The sequence below is a fragment of the Apteryx mantelli genome, chromosome 7, assembly GCF_036417845.1.
Source record: "Apteryx mantelli isolate bAptMan1 chromosome 7, bAptMan1.hap1, whole genome shotgun sequence".
In the NCBI taxonomy this organism is placed as follows: Eukaryota; Metazoa; Chordata; class Aves; order Apterygiformes; family Apterygidae; genus Apteryx; species Apteryx mantelli.
In genome coordinates, this window is record NC_089984.1 from 21,894,790 (window position 1) to 21,915,723 (window position 20,934).

The 20,934-nt window shown below is 42.0% G+C and overlaps 2 protein-coding genes across 4 annotated transcripts in view; both read right to left on the reverse strand.

The window, feature by feature from the left end:
* Positions 1-8,551, reverse strand: part of TM9SF3 (transmembrane 9 superfamily member 3) — a 57,470-nt gene extending 48,919 nt beyond the window's left edge. Inside the window, exon 1 of the mRNA XM_067299963.1 lies at positions 8,399-8,551. Within this exon, the coding sequence (XP_067156064.1) occupies positions 8,399-8,494 (96 nt within the window). The 5' untranslated portion in view covers positions 8,495-8,551. The remainder of the gene's footprint in view (positions 1-8,398) is intronic.
* Positions 8,552-9,081: 530 nt separating this feature from the next.
* The window catches only part of PIK3AP1 (phosphoinositide-3-kinase adaptor protein 1), a 64,907-nt gene continuing 53,054 nt past the window's right edge, over positions 9,082-20,934 (reverse strand). For all 3 annotated transcript variants that reach the window (XM_013960298.2, XM_013960296.2, XM_067299964.1), the window contains 8 exons: positions 20,418-20,600; positions 19,521-19,583; positions 18,350-18,555; positions 17,052-17,124; positions 16,535-16,690; positions 14,706-14,776; positions 14,060-14,175; positions 9,082-12,905 (listed from right to left, as the gene is read on the reverse strand). In XM_013960298.2, the coding sequence (XP_013815752.1) occupies positions 12,851-12,905; positions 14,060-14,175; positions 14,706-14,776; positions 16,535-16,690; positions 17,052-17,124; positions 18,350-18,555; positions 19,521-19,583; positions 20,418-20,600 (923 nt within the window). In that variant the 3' untranslated portion in view covers positions 9,082-12,850. The remainder of the gene's footprint in view (positions 12,906-14,059; positions 14,176-14,705; positions 14,777-16,534; positions 16,691-17,051; positions 17,125-18,349; positions 18,556-19,520; positions 19,584-20,417; positions 20,601-20,934) is intronic.

Below are 20,934 nucleotides of genomic sequence, written 5' to 3' on the forward strand. Positions count from 1 at the left end.
GTTGGGACGTCTACATTTTTTGGAACTATGACAGATCACCTTCAAGTGAGAGGAAGAACATACCTCTATACATACAACTACTGAAAGAGAGCACATTATTCAAAATCTTGTTTCTTGTTCAGATCTAATTATGCAACTACATTATAATTACATCAGCTGCAAAAATAACTTTGGTCTTTGCCTGTCTCTTATCTGCATGATGCTTAGACCTCTTTCCAGGCCTCCTCGAATCTAATTCAATACAAGGGAGAAGAGAAATATGACAGCAAAAGGATGCATTTTTTTCCCCATTGACTCCAAGATGCCATCAAATCTGCACTGGAGAGAAAAGGGACCAAACCAAACATAACCAAAGAATTCACTCCGTTTTTATTACTTTCTCCTTTCTCACAACCATCACAGCAAAATATCTAAAGGAAAAACTGTTCAGAACTGCTATATAAAATAACAGGGTTCCTTGGCACTACCAGGCTATGCCTCACTCATAATTAGCAGGTCTCTAGTTATAGCAATTTGCAATCCATTAAGTACACACTTGTTGCATTTTGATCATTCTCAATTATATGGATGGACTTTCAGGTTTAAAAGTGTTTCCCTGTCAGTTCCTATAACTTCATTTAAACAAAGTGTGCAAGGACAGGTAACAGTATAGTACAGCATGTCTTCAAACCTAGAAGCTGAAGTGTCTAGTTGTAGGCAGTGAACTTTCCTCTAGAGGGAAAAAAAAATACAGAAGTAATCACTAGATACAAGAATGAACACATCTCTACCTTGTTCAAGAAAGTCCGGGATTTAGGCATCCAAAACATCCTATGTTATAATGGCTAACTAAGCCTTCACAGAGCAATATAATCAGAAGAGGAAAGCTACAACCATTTCAGTAAGAAATAATTTCTGGATTGCTATCACATTCCCATACAGTGAAGAACCTAACACAAAGAGTATTCAAAGACCTGCACCTCACCAATTCGTAACACTTTTGGAAAGAGAATTCCCTATTTTCAAGAACAGTATCTTAAATGGAGCTTTTCAGACCAATTCCCTGTGGGGAGATACTCTCTCTTATCTACGCACTGCCATACATTCACAGATTATTGTAAATTTACGTGCAAAATGTTACAACCTTGCAACTGAGACATCTGTCACTATCTTTCTTCACACCATTAAAAAGTATCAGGAAAATTTATTTACAGCAAGCCAAAGAAACTGCTTCCTTTTTTAATTTCACAAATTGGTTAAGTTCCTATCATTATTTAAGCCCTTAGAAAAAGAGTGATGTGTTAAAAATCTTTAGAAATTTCTCTAAATTTAGAAATGTTCCCATAACTACTAATACATACACAGACATATTAACACACTTTGAAGTACTAACTACAATGTAAATGTCATTCTTCCAACACAGGCCTGCAAGAGGTTGTATACTGTTATCCACTACAGCGAGCAAAAGCACTGTTGGAGCTGTGACTGCAATGAAATAAAGTATAGTGACATATAAATTGGCTTTAAAGTCCCTTCACACAGAAAGCCTATGAAGAAATGACTCCAAAAATTGAGGACAGAAAGCCATACAAACCACCCTGAAAACCAAATTTGAAAGGACAGAAAGAAGCCACTAAAAATCTGCATTTCTGCGAACATGTTAGAACTGAACAGTTAAGTGCACTCATAACAATACAGCTACTAGTTATGTCAAACTTGCTGCCTTTGGAAGGAAAATTCATGTCACTGCTACCTACGAGGCGAAAGGTACTTCTCCAGAATAGCACTGCCCACACAAATGGCAGTAAACCCTTCTCACTGGACAGAAAACACCAGCCTGAACGGCTTCTAATAGGAAGCAGACTCCCAAAGATCTAGTGTCCTGGAAATCTGTTACATGGTATAACTTCTCATTAGCTTTGGGAAAGACATCTATTTCCTCAAAGCAAACCCTCTAATTGCTGCCTCTACTCCCTTTGCAGTCTTCAGACATCTACAGATTGGAACCGAGAGGTGAGCATGACTCTGTCACGCCGTATTTTGCCCTGGGGCCTGAAGAGCAAAGCTGACCACAGCCTGCAGTTATTTTCTATCTTCTGGTAAGTGTGGAGAGGAGCTCAGTTGCTTTCCCACATCAGAAAGTTGTATATTCATTTTTCTATGCAATGTATATTTCTGCCAACCCTCCTCATTCAATTTCTTAAAACTTTCTTCTTTATAGTTTCCTTCATATAAAACTTACCTTTGCCTTGGCTGCTGAGTCCCGCACAACTAAGGGGCAGGGCAGTCACAAAACCATTTGGTGCACCCCACTGAAGCCCAGTATCACTTTTTCACTCTTTAAAAAAATGTCAAAAGATGGAAGAACAAGATACATCAAAGGCTGGTATTACTACCCCTTTTTTTTTTTTTTTTTACTGGTAGGGTAATTTGGTGGCAAGGAGCTCAGTGCTGTCAAAGAGTTCAAGTATTTTCTTGCATTACTGCCTTCTCAGTATCAAAGTGTTTACAACAAACAACAGCCAATGGTAATGTGAAACAATTACAGAAGAAAATTCTTATTGAGGCAAGATAAAGAACTACAGTATCTTCTGGGCCTCTTCTGTCACCTCCACATGAGGATTTCTAGATTTGGAGAATGCTAATGTACAAGGGATCTTACAGCAAACGTCCACGCTGTGAAAGAGAGATCACATAAGACAAATTGCTAAAGAGCGACGGGTTCCAACAGGGCCACGGCAGTCAGGCACACTCTGTCAGCTCCAGTAAGATTTTGGTCAGCCCACTCATTAACAGTCTTGCAGTGGTTTCAACTACTGCATGTTCCTTTATATATTCTTTCAGGGCATTTGGAGCCTCCTACAGACTGTGGAGATCTAGGGGCCATAGAATATAGGAAGAAAGTTTCGGCTCAAGTTTCAGCTCAATAGCACCATTTCTTATTCTCAGCAGAAAAAAACATACTGAAAAACTATTCTCATTTCATTAGAAAGTGATCAGCTTTAAACACACTGGACAAAATTACAAAACAGAATCCTGAATTTTTACTTTTTCCTATTGTGATACTGGCTGATAAGCAACTGCTCAGTTTTACCCTGTGAGCTTTGAATGCAATAGAACAAATCAAAATCCTACTGACTTCTGTTAACCTTAACAGTCAAGTCAGCAAGACCTCATAGTCAAAACCAGCACAGAATAAAATATGACATGAAGAAGTCCAATGGTCTCTTTTAAAAACTGCTATACAGCAATATAAAACTTCCTTGTGCAAACAACTGAAAGAGCGTGATGTTTTCCTTCTCTTCCTCTTCCCTTCTTCTACATAATCAGCAAGCAAAATACTTGGATTCAATGACAGATTCCTCCAAATTCCAGGAAAAAAAATAAAAAAGAAATGAAACAAAAAGTAGTTTCAAGACCTCCCTATCAAGGTAGGCAACAAAAGAAAGTCAGCTACAATGTCCAATAATATCCACGTCAAATGTCTAGCGAGTTAAATTCTACAGTTGCTTCATCTAGAGTAGCTGGCCCCTTAACAATCTAAATAGAAATTTCCTGTTCTCATTACATATACAGTGATAAAGGTTTTGAGTCACTATTTGACCCATCATTGCTATAGGACTTTTAGAAAAGAAACAAGTACATTCCTATTTCAGCTGTATCAGAACTACTGAGGGCTGCAACAGGGGCTTCATTACTACAAGTAGCTATGAAATAACATGCCAAATGGTAAAATAATTTGAAGTAACAGTCTGCAGAGTAAACTCCAGATTATTTGAATGACTTAAAGTTACACTTATGCATCAATGCAATTTAAATTTATCCATTTTGAACACAAACACCAATCATCTTCCTAGTACGAAGGATGGTTATTTCGCTGTAGTGAGGTAGAGCCATTTCAGAAACTCCTTTTTGTTCGTCATTCTCTTTCCAGCCTACTTTGCACAGAATTAGATGGTGCAAAGGCAGTTTTTCAGATGCCAGAAGATGGACACCAGTGTTCTATTAAAAATATAGTTACTGACAGGACAGCTGAGCAGATGCCACTGAGTCAAAAGAGATGAACGAGTAAGATGCTGCAACCTCCACGCTGCTAATTTCTTCTGGTTTTGCTTCATATAAAGGGACAATATCCTGCATATAGTTCAGAGAGCCTATATGAATGATATGAAAAGGATATACAATGATACAGGCCCAAGTGTGGACTTCCATTAGCTGACAATACAGACAACTACTGAACGCAGGTCTGTGTGCCACTCTGAAGCTCAGTGCAAAGACCATCCCCATATATCTATATGGTTTAGAAATAATTCAAGTATAAAAATATTGAGACTATCTTTATCACGGGATATCTCTATCTTTCCTTCCTGTTACCCCATAGTACACTCATGTGAAATGGAACACAATTTAATGTTCTCTTTATAATAACTGTATACATTATATTATACTATATATTATAACTGTAGAAATTAGCATGGCAGCCCTGGAAATAAGCTATTTACCCTACAAGACAATTAAGGCTAGATTAAGTCATTAAGCAAAAGGCTGCAGAAAAGGACGCGAGACTGGTAGGGGAGAGGTTTTTGGTATTCTTTTTCAACCATGAAAAACACTTTGCAAAATGCGTCAGAGACACTGATAGAGAGCATTACAACTACCATATCTTAAGTGTTAATTCAGCGAAACAATTTCGAATCAAGATAACTCCTTTCAGACGCTTTGTAATTCTACTCCTTTATTCAAACCAAAGTTTGGAGTGAAGCTTTCCAGAATGTAGTCCCTTAAACACCAACATATATCTCATAGAAAAAAGGTCTAACATCTTTCAATGGCAGAGCAAAACTGCAGAAGCGGGACAGGAAATAGTAAAGAAGTAACAGGAGCAGCAAGTATCTAGTCCCCAGTATCTTACGGACATTCTGTCTATTGAGCATTGTGATAATGCTCAATTATTGCAGCTTATATCCACAGTCTATTTAACTGTTAATTTCAACCTCATGTTCTCATTTGGGTAGAGCAGGTTATTTCTAGTAACATCTCTACATTTCTTGCTGAATTTTAGGCCTGGTCAAAACATGGCTACAACTGTACCAGTAGCACAGTTCACGCTGTTGTACAAACAAGTCTTTTACTTCTACACTTTCCAGACGCGAGAGGCTGCTCAGGCGTACCAAGTCCAGCTTCTGTGACATTTACTTCACCTCTTCAAAATGTAACTGCAAGAACTCCAAAAGGAATTAGGTTACTTGTCTGCACACAATTTCGTATTAAAAGATGTATTTTATCTGCCCTGAAGTGTTTTCTATAGTCTTTCTCTAACTGACATTTTACAGATACCATACAGATTTCATGGTATTGTTATGTACTAATTTTAATCAAGTTTCATATTTTAATGTACTACATCAGGTTAGAAGTCCATTAAAAACACTCTTCTCAATCATATTACGAATTAGAAATTCCGATACCCATTACAGGCAGGTTTTATTTTTTAACATCCGTCATGTACTTCCACACTTACTCAGCATTGATAACTAAAAGCAGCATTAGAATTAAAATGCTACCCACTCCTTAAACCTTTCTTTCCCCTGCAACAGAAATACCACAGTATTTCAGAGTATTTTTACTGTTTGTCTATTTTATCTTCAACCCCACCAAGTCTAACAACAGAAAACGTGAGAGCAAGGACCTGGCACAGGTGCACCAACCCTAAAACACCGCCCTGCTTCTGTAAGATCAGATTAAATTGTGATAAGGCAACCTGTAACTCATCTATACTATGACCTCCGTAAGTCCACAGCCAACGGTCAAATGGTACAATTACGAGAGCGCAGGCAAAAAGCAAGTACATAACGCTCTTTGAAGGAACAAAATAAGTTAAGGAATCAGCAGAAAAGTTTTCAGTTCGTTTCTGATAAATTGTTCTGTCACTGTCTGAAATTATGCTGCTGCGTTGTTTTTTTAATAATGAATATTTTAAATGTCAAATCCCAATTTCTCTTCATTTACTGTTGATTTTAAATACCTAAATCCTCATCTTGTGATCACATTGATACTGTTCTTTCCCTAAGAAAATGCAGACACTTCAAATTTAGGATATTCTTTTTCTCAAAACATTACCTATTGATCTGATAAACCTATCCACACCTAATGCCACAAGAAACACTAATATTTGTAATTCTAGAGTTTGATTTTCAGTCCTTTCTCCCCACAATTACCTTTTTATAATATTTGCTTATGCAGTCCTACTGTTATAAAACAAAAGATAAAAATAAAACATTAACAGCCAGTTTGTAGTAGTTATTATAGTTGCAGGAAACAAATTAAAAATTAACTTGCTAACACTGAGCAAAATACGGTATTTTCAAATACTGTGCATGTTGCATGTAGGTAAAATACTACACACCTGCAGCTAAAAAACTGGCAAGATATAATGATACTCCTTCACCCCCACACAGCTAGATACATTTGAACACGAAGTTGCACAGTAGAAGTATTAATAAGGGAATAGCAGTGCATAATACATAATATTCCTATGAATAGGACTCAGTCTTAAAGTCAGTGAAGATTTAGGGTCTAAAGTTACTCAAAACAAGCATTCCTAAATCAGTGTACTGTTTTTCCCCTTCACTTCCCAGAATGTGAGCAGAGTTTTCAAAATGTAACAAAACATTAAGGATGCAGAAAGATTCACCTTCCAACCACATCAGTTTCAAAACCGAAAACTTATTGAAGGAGCATTTCCGTAAGTCTTAATATCGGACTCAGTGTACTACTTAAAAAAAAAAACTGTTCACATTTTATCTACATGATTAATGCTTACTTCCAATCACCTGTATAATATTATAGTATCAAAACATCTAAATAAGGAGACAGCCTTCCAAATAAAGGTAATTGTCTTATGTCAACCCCTTCTAGTCTATCACATGGTATTACTAGTGATCATCATGTGTACTGGAATAATAAGCCTTAAAGACAGAGTTACAATTTTAAAGATTTGAGTAATTTATATCAAAAAAATAACATGTCTTAACAAAAAAAATTTTTTTTTTCCACTGGTAATTGTTTAGGTAATTATTCAAAAGACCTGAAAATCACCAGAAGAATTCACTTTTGAAGAGAAAACTATTAAAACTCCATGACAGGTTTACAAAATACTTTTCTCCCCAGAGGACTACCAATATTAAATGAATAACTAGGAATCCCACAAGTCAAATAGCCTTAAAAAAATACAAGGCTATGCTGAAAACTGTCTCACCTCAGCAAAGACTTGATTCTAAAAAAACAGATTCAGCTACCAAACCAGGACAGCTAAAAGAATACCTGCTCCCTGCTCAATATTGGCTCAACATTTCTGTCATTAACTGCAACAGCAGTAAATCCATCAGCTTCAAATAAAATAAAAACAATCCTAAGCAGTTTTCAAAAGCCTCATAAATGCATAGAATTATTCAGCTTTCTAATTAAGCATTGCTTAGGCAAAAAATATCTGTTTATCTGTTCTATTAAAAACACTTCTTAAGCCTGCCATACCTTGGAAAAACTACAGTAAGAAACTGAGCAAGCATTCATCACCTAAGTTGCCCAAGAATATAAAAAAGCTCTAACAGACTTATACTGTATTTAATCAGACACACTCTAATCCATTCCACTGTTGAGGAAACACGGAAGGTTTTCAACCAAGTCTTGTTCCAACATCCCATCTCAGCTTATAGCGCAAACATCCACCCTTCCACCCCCAAATCATGGGAAACAGCACTTAGGTGTGAAATCAAAAACTGAATAAGCAATACCACTTACTCTGCGGAGATTTTTTCCAGCTATTGCAAGCTTTTGGGAACAATTATCGACTCAATACCAGACGGGCACTCGAGTCAACAGCGTTTTATGAACGCATTTTCTGTAGGGACCCGTGTCCGCGCCCACGCCAGGCAGCCCCCGGGCCTGCTCTGCCCCTCGGTTCGCACCCGCCAGGACACGTTTGCTCCCCTGCCGGGAGCTGCCCCGCTGCAGCCCGTTCCGGCGGGCGCGCAAGGGCAGCCCCTCGACCCGGCTCGCCCGCTAACGCCCTCCCGGAAGCAGCCGGCGCTCAGGCAGAGCGCGGGCAAACACAGCCCGGGCCTCCCTGCACCAAGGCGGCGCCCCCGCGCCGGCGCCCGCTGCGCCGGGAAAAGGCGGACGCGGCGCCACGGGCGCAGCGCGCACCGGCCCGCCGCCGCGGCTCCCCCGCTGCCGCGCAGCGCCAGGAGACCGCGCTGGCGGAGAGCAGCCCGGGGGCGCCCGAGCGCGCCGCGCCCGGCAGGCCCGGGGCGCCGCCGGGACGGGACGGGACGCGCCGCGCCCGCGGCGAAGCCGCCGCCCCGCTCCCTCCGTCAGGCGGCCGCGCCGCGCCGGGCCGGGCCGCGGCCGAGCCACCACCCACCGTGTGCTCGTGCTCGTCAGCGCGGGCGCGCAGCGGCAGGCGGAGCAGGAGCAGCGCGGCGGCGGCCGCGCACAGCAGCAGGCCGGGCGCCGCCATCTCGGCCCTGGGCGTCCCCGCGCACGCAGCAGGCCCCGCCGCCGAGCCGGCCCGCGCCCCGCCGCCAACGCCGACCAGCCGACGCCACTTCCGCTCCCCCCGGCCACGTCATCCGGCCGCACACCGGAAGCGCGGCGCCTACGGCGGCCCCGAGGAGCCAAGCGCGGCGGCGGCGGCGGCGCGGGGCCGCCCAGGAGGCCGAGAGGCGGTGCGGGCCGCGGCCGGGCCGGGCGGCGCGGGCTGCTCCGCCCCGCGGCCCGGGGAGGGAGAGCGGTGCCTCCTGCGTGGCCAGAGGGGAAGGGAGCAGGGCCGGTGCAGGGCTGCCGCCCCGCAGGCGCAGCTCGCCCCCGCGGACACTGCACAGGGCAGTGCTGTGCGGAGAAACACTGCCAGATAATTAGATCTTTGCGAGACCCCGTAACGTTTTTCAGTACAGGAAAAACATGCTTACAAAGAGATTTTCAGTACTGACATGCATGTGCAATACCTGAGATTTGAACAAGAGCAAAGACTATGAGAAATTGAAAGTCAATATCTAAAATCCAGAGAAACGCCACAGGCTTTTAAAAAACTGTTGCATTAATTTATTGAAGCACAATTTATGTTTTAATTGATTGATAAGACCATTTTAAATCATAAGAGTGCAAACTGACACAGAGAAAACTGTGCCACAGGGCAATGCTCAAATATAGTCAAAACAACAAAAAAGGTGGTACAGTTTTCCAAAATACTTGTATAAGCATAACAAATTCATGAACATAAGTCTGAAGTGCAAAAAGCTATATACCTGTAAGGACAGCATGTACTCACGAGGGGGACAAAACTGGAAAAAATTGTATGTTTTCTGTCAGTACTGGCTAAGATGGAGTCTGCAAACCTGTATGTTTGTTTAAAAGTATCTCAAGTTATAAGTCCAAGGCTAAAGGAAAAACCACAAACCTCACAGTATTAAGCATCCATTGATCAGACAATTTTTAAACAGAAAGAATACAAAAGCAATCCTTAGAAGTTATCAGATGTAGTATTCTCCCCCAAAATATGGGCTACATCATCTTCTCAAATATTGCACAGGCCAACAAATAAATACACAGATATTAAGAGACATCAGCTGAATGTGAGGATTCCTCCATGCCTTGTGTTATATGCTATTCATGCTTTGTGCAAAAGATTATAAAACAAATTTGTCTGTTTACCACTGACCACATACCTACTGTAAGAGCTTTTCCCCTTGTGGTCTTATGCATTCGAGCTCTATTCCCCTAAAATATTTTAGCAAACTAAGTTTATATGAACACTTTTCCAGATAGGACATTCACAATCTCCTGCTGATTTCAGAAGAAGCAAGGTCCCTTTGGAGAGAAATACTTGTCATAAACCATTCAAGAACCCTGTTTACATTAAAAAACTAGACAACTTTGATAATACCATATGTTTCTTTCTCATCATTGCATCTCAGTCCAAAACCAAGTAGCTTACCCTTGGGAGACAGAGAGGAGGCTTCAGCTTCTTCAGTTTATTCAGTACTTAAGTCTCTCAGTCAACAACGGGGCCAGCCAGAGCCATCTGCTGTAGAGGGGGTTACGATGCATGCTATGCAAAGAGCAAACACTTCTCCTGCACCAGCCAGCTGCCATCTGAGCTGGCTCGACGCGGCTCAACTGGTCAATGACCCTACAGGTGTAAAGGCTGGTACTTTTTACAAGGAATTTTATTATCTATCTTCTCTGTTCTTGGGCTCTAATCTTAGACAGAAACATTTCATTTCCCCCCCCCCACACACACACAGTCTTGAGCAACCAACAATTTGGTTGCATGTAGTTTTCTTCTCTGGTCTCCTCTGAGCTTTAATTTCAGTACACTTCTCATCTTAGGCGGAGGCAATACATTCTGTATGCTCATCCAGCACAGTTGGTGTCTACAGATACAAGGACTCTATACACTGAGCCATAAGAGGTTTACAGCAATTAGGTGAAATCAAACCAATTTGGAACACGTTTTGGCAGCTAAGATGCAGACCAACAGAGACGTAAGCAGCTTGAGAGCCATGCCTGCATCTCAGTTATTTACCTGCATTTAACAGAGAAACCATTTTAGTGCTTTTCCTTTTCTCCTTGATAGAGTGATAGTTTTGTTGTGACTGCTGGTCAGTGAGATTCCTAACTAATCCAGGGGAAGTTACAAACAGAAAATGAGTAGGGAATAGCCTGAGGCTCCAGCCACATCTTGAGTAGATGGGGAAGCAGATAAATTCTTCTTATCACATCACAACTCCAAGGCTCTGGAGCAGAACTGCAGTTAGGACTGAAGAGATGGGAAACCTTTGAGCAAAACCAGGGAGCTGTGTACAAAACAAAGCACATGTGACAGCTAAAGACAATCAAACCCTTGAGTTACAGCTTTTAGTTTATTTCTTTTAACACCATTTCCTTCGCTTACCCACAGTACCATCTTCCTCCTTCTTTCAGCACCAAGACCTCTTTCCTCACTTCCCATTGACCAAACAGTGCTGGGAACTTTGTTCTGATCCAAGAAGGGCACATGAAGGCAATTCCCATCTCACCCTCCCCCTGGCTACAGTGACCACAGAGTGAACTGTCAGTGGGAGCCTGTAGTGTCAGAGTCAGTGGAAGAGGCATGGAGGTCCTTAAAAAAAAAAAAAAAAGTGCAACCTCCAGCCAAAGGAGCACAGCCTGCATCCCCGAGGACAAAATCACTGCATCTAAAGGGCAGGCTATATGAACTTTGGGTCAGACCCTATAAGTTTAATGTGTACATGACATTTAGCTTGCACCTATCCCCATGAGAGCAGCAGGGGCTCCTCCACCTTTGTTCAATGCTGCCTGAGTCACAGTTGCCCTCTGTCACTCCTGCAACTCCCTGCATTAGCTTTGCTGCACTGCAAGAGAGAGGGGCTACAACTTTAGCTCCCGTTCAGGTCCAGAGCAGGGGGAGCCTACATGATGGGTTCTCACTGAACCTGAGGTTCATGTAACACAGATGTCTCTCTCTGGGCTGGAAGTGGGAGAATGGCTTGGAAACCAAGTAGCTAATGCTCCTTAATTCTCTGTCCTGAATGTTATCTTACAAAACTCCCAGCTGTGTCACTCATGGACAACCTCATACTTGTCCCCCAAGGGCCAGGGTATACATGGAAGATTGCAAGGCCTAAAGAAAACAACACTTCAACCATCCCAGTCCCTTGAAATGAAGAATCAGAATTAATTTCTGCTTTATGTGCTCTCTATACCTGGCACAAAGACAACCCAACCGGGAAGCTCTTCTTCAGCTTGCAAGCCCTCAGGCAGAAGAAAGGCTGGACACAGCTGCTGCACATTCACATTGCTAGAAAGCAAGGGTATAGCAGGCAAAGCCCAGGCCCCAGGCAGGATGCTTATCTCCAATGCAGCAGGCTAACCATGCAGCTGGTATTTGTGAGATGTGTGCATGTATAATTGGAGAGTGGCTATGCTATCCCAAATCATGAAGTGAAAAACCTTCATATCACTGCTACAATGAACACACAGAAACGAGACAGAAGGTCAAAGCATTGCTGCTCATTCCCTCCCCTAATTCAAGAGGTCAGTCATGTGATTTGAAGTAACAACCCCCCCTAAAAGGTTTCAGTACAGCTGTTTTGTGACATAGCAAGTCCCCTACCAGCTGTTATGGGAATTTTCATGGCAAACGCAGCACAGACAGCACCTTGTTAATGTCTGTCATCTTCAGAGAGGGACGAGGAAGGGGAAAGAAGCTTTCAAGGCTACATACAAAACATTCTCAAATAAAGACTACTTCTCATCCTCTGATGGTTTAATGATTGCTGGAGGGAGATTCTACACCCTCTGAAAGTTCAATGTGTCCATATCCAGAATGTTACACCAAACAGCAGTACATTCACCTAATCCTGCTGTAATGAGTGTTCTTCAAAGTAAGTCTTTAGAAGGATTTTCTTTTCTTTTTTAAAGCACGTTTTCCTGTAAAGCCCTTGTAAGTTATATTGAGGTTTTTGGTGACAATGCTTATCAAGATTTAGTTTCTAAAAAGACACGTTCTTGGTCAAAGGGAAACTCCAACCATGTCGGTGCGGGGCTGCCAAAAGACACATCAGCATTCTCCTTCCCAACCTTGATACTTTTCCTTAAAATCCCAAAGCACCAAAATTCTTCCAAACAAAAAAGTTATAGAAGGCAGAGAAGTCTAAATAAAACATCATGGGAAAGGTCACCAGAGCTTTATGGTGGAGGAAGGGGAAGAAAACATTTGGCTCCCACTTATAAATAATTTAAAACAACCCAAAGATATCTGTACAAACACATCCAAACAGAAAATTTTCATATTCCACAGATGTTGAGAGATTCAGCGACCTCTTGGGGGCACAGGTGGAGGATAAAAGCCTTCACTGCTTACAGGCCTATAAAAAAGACACAGAATAAGAATGAATTAAAAAAATAAAAACAAAACAAAAACAAAAAAACAGAATAGGATTCTGAAACAACACATTGCACACAATAAAATCGCATCTAAGAATGCTGTACACACAAGTTATTCAAGAAGAGCAGCACATACTGATGGCTACCAAAAATAGGTTATCAGTGATTCAGCAACAAGCGCAGATACCAAGATGCCAGATCCCTGTTCCTGGCCAAGTTGTTTTTTCTTTTGCTTCTCCATTTACAATACTACTACTGTTCCCAGAAGGAGATGCTATAATACTTGGAGTAAAATTTTGACAGTATAGTAGCTCTCTTCTGAAGATTAGATGAGGAGCAATGGGAAGACATCCAATGCTTAATTTTTTTTTTTTTTTTTAAACACTAACTACATATAATTCCAGCTATACTCTTGCCACAGTCAAGTCCACACACCGAACTCACTGCCTCAACACATCAGGAACTGCTATTTTAGCAGTTGGAGAATTTTATTAACATCTGTACTTATGTGAGCCTCCAGGACCTGTACTTCATACATTTGCACTGGTCAGAATAAAGGATGTTTATAAGTTACTCAAGTTTACAGTGGTCTGATCAAATCAATGCACAAAACCTCACACCTTTTATCAAACTAGTGCAATTCTTACTTTGAGGCAAATTGCACACATCAACAAATCTGCTTTGGAGAGATCTGAAATTTGCTGAAGTTCAAACAAACAAACAAACACCAAAGGAATGCCTAAAGGGAATTCCTTCTGCATTGCATTTGGTGTCTTGTGAGAGAATCTTTTCAGAAGAATCAGGTACTGAATCTCTGCCACAGGCAGGATGCTATTTTAGCTGGGTCAATCTAACTTATTATAGCAAGTGTTGTATTTCAGTAGTGCTGCCTCTTCCACTGTGTGAAACACAGTAATAGTATTGCAATAGGCAGGTTACCAGCTAGGAAACCAACTCCACCAAGTACTACAGATGAGTAGGAAGGATCCTACAATTAATAGCAGCGTTTGTATATAGATAATAGTCTGGTAATAGTCTTATTGAAGGGAGACATTCACTTCCTGCCTTGCTCTCTGCCCAGTGCAACCATGCTGATCCAATGAAAGCTTATGGGTGAGCTCCATTACAGCTTTACCTGCTTGCGCCTCGGGGAGGCACTCTGGGAGGCCTTTCAGGCAGCGTGAGAGGCAGCCTCTCTGCTTGGTGGGCAACAGGGCTGTGGCTTCTAGCAGCTTCTGGGACTTCGTTGTCCTACAAAATAAAAAAAGGGTACATCAGGATCCAAGTGCTTCGGAAATACTTCTTCACCCCTAATGCACACGTCTCCCTCATTGCTGATCCTGGTACATGGTTTCTGGACTTAACTCATTGGCATCTGTAAATACAAGCACAAGTGCAATGGAGAAAGCAGACTGATGTGCTATTAGTGATGTGGTGTCTGTGTGCTAAGTGTTTTGTGAAGTGAGATTACAAACAAAGCTTGACTACCTGGCTAAAGCTTGTGAGCCACCTAGGCAGTTAAATTTTGAACTGGTTTGCACTAGTGGCACAGACTGGTGGTTCAGATGTTTCTGAACTGCACTAGCGAGGACAGAAGCAGCAGCAGAGGACTGTGCAGAAGGGGCTACATACAGCAGAATTCAGTTCTTGCCGGCTTCACGACATAAATGGCTACATTTTGCTATCTCTGCAAATGCAATGTCAGCCCTGAGCTCTTTTTCATGAAAACAAAGCCATGTACTAAAGGCCAGTGGACATATATAACAAAGATGAGGGCTTACCTCACTGTCCCCTTCCATCCCACTGCTGACACTCAATATGCTCCGAGTGCTGGAGCGGTTACTTGCGCTACCTGGGGTTAGTAAGCAAGAAAAACAAACTGGTTATTAAATCCTGGTGATGTAACTGTGATTCACTAACTCAGGACTCCTTCTAATCTCATGCTTATGCCTTTCACACACCATTTAATGCTTGTTTAGATGGATTTATTTTCATCATTATTTTTTACATGTTCATGATCTGATCCCAACAACTACATTTCACACAACCCATACCACAAGGCTAAACCATTCAGTTTTCTTTCCTTTCAACAGATTTCTCCCCTATCTAGGTCCAGAGTTATGTTTGAATATCCATGACCATAATCTAGCTGAAAAAGAGTCCAGTGCCAATATCAGCTTGCAAGTCAGATAAATATTTTCACAACTGTTAGACACCCAAGTTTTATGTATATTTAAACTGTCAATCCCCAGGCTGTTAACAGCTACATGGAGGTAGGTGGCTCAGAACATTGTCACACATTCATTACTGGAATAGCTGTGACTGTATGAGAGGTTATCATTCCCACTGGCTGTTCACTACCTCCTCCCACAAAGATCCCTGCTCATCATAGGAATGTTTCCTAGGCCATTTCAGGGCTAAAAATGACAGATGTTTTCAAACAGTCTTCAGCAACCATTTAAGCAAACCCATTTAACTTGCATAGATTCAGACTAGGGAATGGTTTTGTGATCAGTCATGTCAGCTCTGAAGGGGACAGCAACTCAAACATATCTTCAACAGCTATTAGGTCTGGTTTTAGCCATAAATATACTATGTTCTATAGGGCTGTGCAATATTGGGGCATCACTCTAATGTTCAGAAACCATACATGGTAATGGAGGCTAGAGGGTTTCTTGGAAGATGCAGTACCTCCCCAGCCTGGGTGTGGTAGCTTTCATTGCTAATTGGTACAAGCAACAATTATAGAGAGCTAAATACTGTGTTAGTGTCTGTTCTCACAATCATGCCACGAGAAAATGAGCCAAGCTGCACACAGTGAACTCTGCAGGCAGTTTAACATCTCCCTCTTATAAGCAAGTTACTGGCTCAGTCAGCTGCCTCTGACTCCTACCTCAAATGTGTGGCAGCTATATCCTCCCAAGAGCCACAAAGGTAGTAACCTCACTGGGACTCAGTTTTCTCTTCAGAGGACCAAAACAATCTTAATTTCTATGAGAGTTGCTCAGTCTGCAGTAACAATGAGAATTCAGGGATTTAATTTGCACAAATTAAACTTAATAAAAGACAAAGATAATAAAAATGGCTAGAGTGTCCAAGTCACTCAAGAGTTTAGGTCCCACAGACAGTCACTGAAGAAAAATGCTGTCCTTCATCTGTAAAGTTGAAGTGGCATGTAGAGACTGGTTCTCAGCCTGCAATACAGCTAGGCCCTTCAGATCAGAACAGCACACTGCCTCCTGGGAATCACAGTAAGGGATCATCCTCTTTTCTATGAGAGTAGCTGCTATCTACTTTTAAGAACTGACGAGTAGGGACATGCCCTCCCTGGGAAGGTTCAAGGAAGTCTTTCACTTAGCTTTCAGGTTTTCCTCCTGCAGAGATGGAGATGCACACAAGATGCATGCCAAGAGCTCTTGATGTACCTGAAGTTGCTTTTAAAGTTTTAAGAACAGTCAACCTGAGGTATGCAGGATTCAGGGTGGTAGTGTCAGCACTGGGGATTCAGGAATGGAAGTCCCGTTCCCTGAGCTGACTCCAGAGTCAGGCTGAGAAAATCTTTTCCATTCAGCTTTCCTGTAGAGAGGGGTGACACCCAGGATTTGCTTACTTGTTGTGCTTGATGTGCTTTCTGTTTTCCAGTCTCCTCGCTTTATTTCCTTTCTTGGTGGGAAAAGGTTTTTCCTGGGGGCATATTCATATATGCCACATTCTGGTTTCCCCAGAGTGTTATGAGAATGCCGAATGGGCACAGTTATTTCCAAATCTGGAAGGGAAAATCAAAATGAACACCTCAAAAGGGCCCATGCAAGTCTAGCCTCTGTGAGATAGCTTTGAATCCCAACACAAAGCTAAACACAATCATGTAACGGAGATCATAACTGTACACATATGAATTATGGTTCACTCCACTGACGTGGGCATCCTTTCCTCAGTCTGGGAAACTGAGGAGTACGGCAGCCTCCCCACATTTTAGCCAACAGACATTTTCTGTGTGCTTTTTGACATGGATGTGAATACTAACACATCACGTAACAAATACACTACACAGACACATATCTGCCTGAAGAACCTATTAATGTTGTCAGCTGCTTCATTACCAGAGAATGGCAGTCAGAGACTGTTACCTGCATTTTTGCCTGTTTTTTGCTTCTCCATTTGCCTCCGCGTTATGCTGTCTCGTAGCCGTTTCAGATTTTCCTAAAAACATCAAAAGATACTCTCTTCAGGGCTTCAGATAAATGAGGCTGAGCAGCTCTCTAACAATGCCAATAACATATTTCAGCTAACTTTGCAACAAAGCTGCAACAAAGTCTGCTAGACCTGGCTGAAGTCCAAACCATGTCAAAGGATTTTAATCTATTCCCTTCAGAAATCCATGTGCGCCTTTCAGAAGCCAAGTTTTTTCAGATGTTCATTGTTTATGTTCAGGTCAAGTTCACAGACTCACTGGTATTTGCAGATAGGCAGAACATTTGGTTTAGAACTCACTCTATTTTCCGTCTCCACTGTTAGTGACACTGGCAGAGAAACAGGACTCATGTTCAAGTCACTGCACAGTCCTTTTTGTACTTACGAACAGGTAAATCTGAGTGCAGGGGCAGAGAAAGCTGCTACACAACCCAGAGTGTGAGGGACAGTTCAGAGAGAATTCAGGATGTTCCCACTGAAGCAAGAGGGGAAACCTGGAAATGTAACTGGTAACAGTCTCTTCACCATTGTGTGGCATCATACTGCATCTTACAGTAAGGAAGGGGGTGGAAAGACCTTTTCAGCAGACAAATATGTACATATGTAGAAGGGGGAACCCCTGGAAAGGTGGAGAAGTAGAAAGAGCAATTGCTGTAACATAAGGCAACATTTTGAGCAGAGGCTTTGAACGATGCTCACAGGATGGAGGTTCAAGTGCAGGAGGAGGTGACATGAACCTTAAGAGCTGCCTTTGAGCTATTAGAGAGTGGGAATCCACAGAGCACAGGAGTTTCTCTCTGCCACAGACACCTGCTAGAACAGTGTTGCCTTCTTTATTTACAGAGGAAAGGATTCCCATGAATACTTTCTGGAGAGAGAGGACCCTTCCAGGGGAGTATCAGGAGAAGAAAAGTCTTGGTTTTGTCCTGACTGCTCCCAAAACAGAGTCTCAAAAACCTCAAGTGTCAGGGCAGACTTTTCCACAGCATGAACAGGAGCTCCAGAAGAAGTCATTTGAAGTGGGAACCCCGCTCTAACTTGAGAATGGGGACTTTAAACTATGGCTACTGGTTCCGCTGATGATCGTGTTGCTGCTGCCAACACAGTGATTCCCTCATTTAGCTGAGCCACCCAAACCCTGCTCCAACAGTGAAAGAAATGCACCCACACTGAACTGCTTATGATATACATAGAGAGGCAGCTGTATTTCTTAAACAATGGAAGCAGCCTGTACCTGCTGGAACCGGAATGATTCTGATCTCTTTTTCTGGTTCAGTTGCCACTCCTTAAAATGAAGTACAGCTTCATCAACGTTGAGTATTCCCATCTTCACTTGTTCTTGTAATGTAATCAGCTGCCGTTGACCTGGGGTTTTCATTCCAGCAAATGGATCGTATATGCTTGATTGAGACAGGTCCCTTACAGGCCTGACTGCTGGCTCTGAGGAGAGAAGAACACTCAAAACATTACTGAACTAGTGGCACCTGTCCTTCTCACTGAATACAAAGAAATTTAAGCAACCTTGATGTAGCAGAGATGCCAAAAAATTAATATCATGGATTGAATGTTTCCCTAAGCACAAGTCTTCTGTCCTTGTGACATCCAACTCTTTGACAGGGCTAAAAGTCCCAGCTGAGAGGTAGCATTGTGTGCAAATGTGTCCTAAAGATAATCTCTTCTTAAAGGCATAATTTACATGAACAGCACAAAATGTACTCCTTAAAGTGCTCTGTTTCATCGCTGCAAAAGTCTCTCCTCAGCAATCCATTAAACAGCTCCACTTCAGCAATCACAAAACTAGACTTCCTAGATAATCTAATGCAGTGTAACTCCAGAAACTGAAAGGTGAAAACTCATCCTATTGATGCTGGGTCTTTGTAACTCATTTGCAACATAGGGAGGAGTTCCCAGCATGTGATATCAAAGCTAGGATGTGGATTCTAGCATCTGATAGTGCACAGGACAAGAGGTTAAAGAAATAAGGACACAGTGTGGAAACAGAGATCAATGGAAAGCAGTTCACTAACAGTTATATTCCAGCAAATAGCGATTGACGGGCAGTAACTATATCCAGAAGATCAAAAGTGGAACATTCCTCTGTAAAGTAATATGGGTCACCATATAAAAAGGGACTTCAAAGATCATTACAGTACTGTCTTAGGATAAACTCCAAGAGAGGAGACATAAGTACAAGATGCGATAAAAGAGTATCACTCACAATCTGCAGACATAAACAGGCTCCAATGTCACACAAGGTCATAAAGGTTCTAATAGGGTCATTCATATAAGACTATTATCCCCAGTCTTGTAAAACTATCCCATATGCTTTTCACATAAATGAAACTACTTCAGCAGATTTGGTCTTGGATTACTGGTAACATTTTGGGGGCAAACTTCTGACTTACCTTTCTTAATCTTTCCTCTAGAGACATAGAGGTTCTCAGGTCTTTGAGCTTTCTGTGCAAAAACTGTAAAACAAACACTCTTTAGACACTGAAACACATCTCGGGAAGATAGAAATAGCAAGGCTGAACATGTGAAATTCTGCACCTCATTACAGCTTATGCTGCTTCATGGAAGTCCATGGGAGAAAACAGGATAAGGAGTTGTATAGTAGAACTCCCTTTCAATTGACCTCAAAGCATTTAACTCAGCCATCTCTAAGAGAGATCTGGATGTGCTTTTTCACAGTCCTGTCATGTTCCCCCATGGGAGTGTGGGCGGGGAGCACTGAAATGGTATTCCCACACTTGACTGGAATTGTTGTTAGCACGCTTGTGAAATATTATGACCAAGTTTTCCAAAACTGCCTAGGAACCAAGAGGTATAATTTTCTTTAATTCCAATTAAACCCTGTCTCAGAGGGAGGGATTGAGGTAGAGAACTATGTCCTATACAAATGCTATTGAATCAATGACACCATTATATAGCAGCAATGTCTCAACTTGCTAGGTCAATTGTGACCTTACAATATCAGGATCTTTCCCATTTAGTTAGATTTGTTCATACTGGCTGAAGGAAATCTGTCATCCTACCACTTTCATTAAGAGGAAGCTCAGGTCAAGACCTCAGGATACAACATTCCCCACACTTTCAGAGTAGGTAGAAGAAAAACAGATCTGAACCTGGATCCCAAAGGTAATCCAGCTCTTACAGGCTGAGAAAGACTCCAGAGCCAAATAATTCACAGGTCTCAAACCACACACAGATTTTCTTGATTGTCATTTGACACCTAGAGCCAAAGTCAGGCCATTTCTACAATTGACTCCAGTCTGCAGTTTAGGTCCTGCTACCCAACTCACTTTTGGAGATGTACAGCTCATTGTCTGGCTGTGGAGAGCTGGATTCAGGTCTTGGAACAGGAACTGGAGGTCTGCTAGCCATTTCCTGCGGAATGGTATTTTGTTCCACTGTATAGTAGAGATCTCCCTCACCACACCGCTGGTATGCTCCTTCCTCTGAATCTGGCACGTCCACGCTACTGCCTACAAACAAGTAAAGTTTGTAAGAAGCACAAACTGACCACATTCCTCCACTCTTTGCCCAGATGCACTGTGTACCACATTCTTACCAAGCTGGCCATTTCACAGGCAAAAACTTCCATTTTTGCAGTGAGTTAAAGTACCAAAGCCCTTGAAGACAGGACTTGAAAAAGTCATTAACATCTAATAGCACATAAGTGTTAGCCGCTAAGCCTGTACCATCTGTTTTGGTGAAGAAACTACAGAGAAAAAAAATCTCTTAACTTTTTTTTAAGAACTAACACCAGGAACATCCTAAATTCCAGTTAATTAACATAACACAGCAGCTAACAAACCA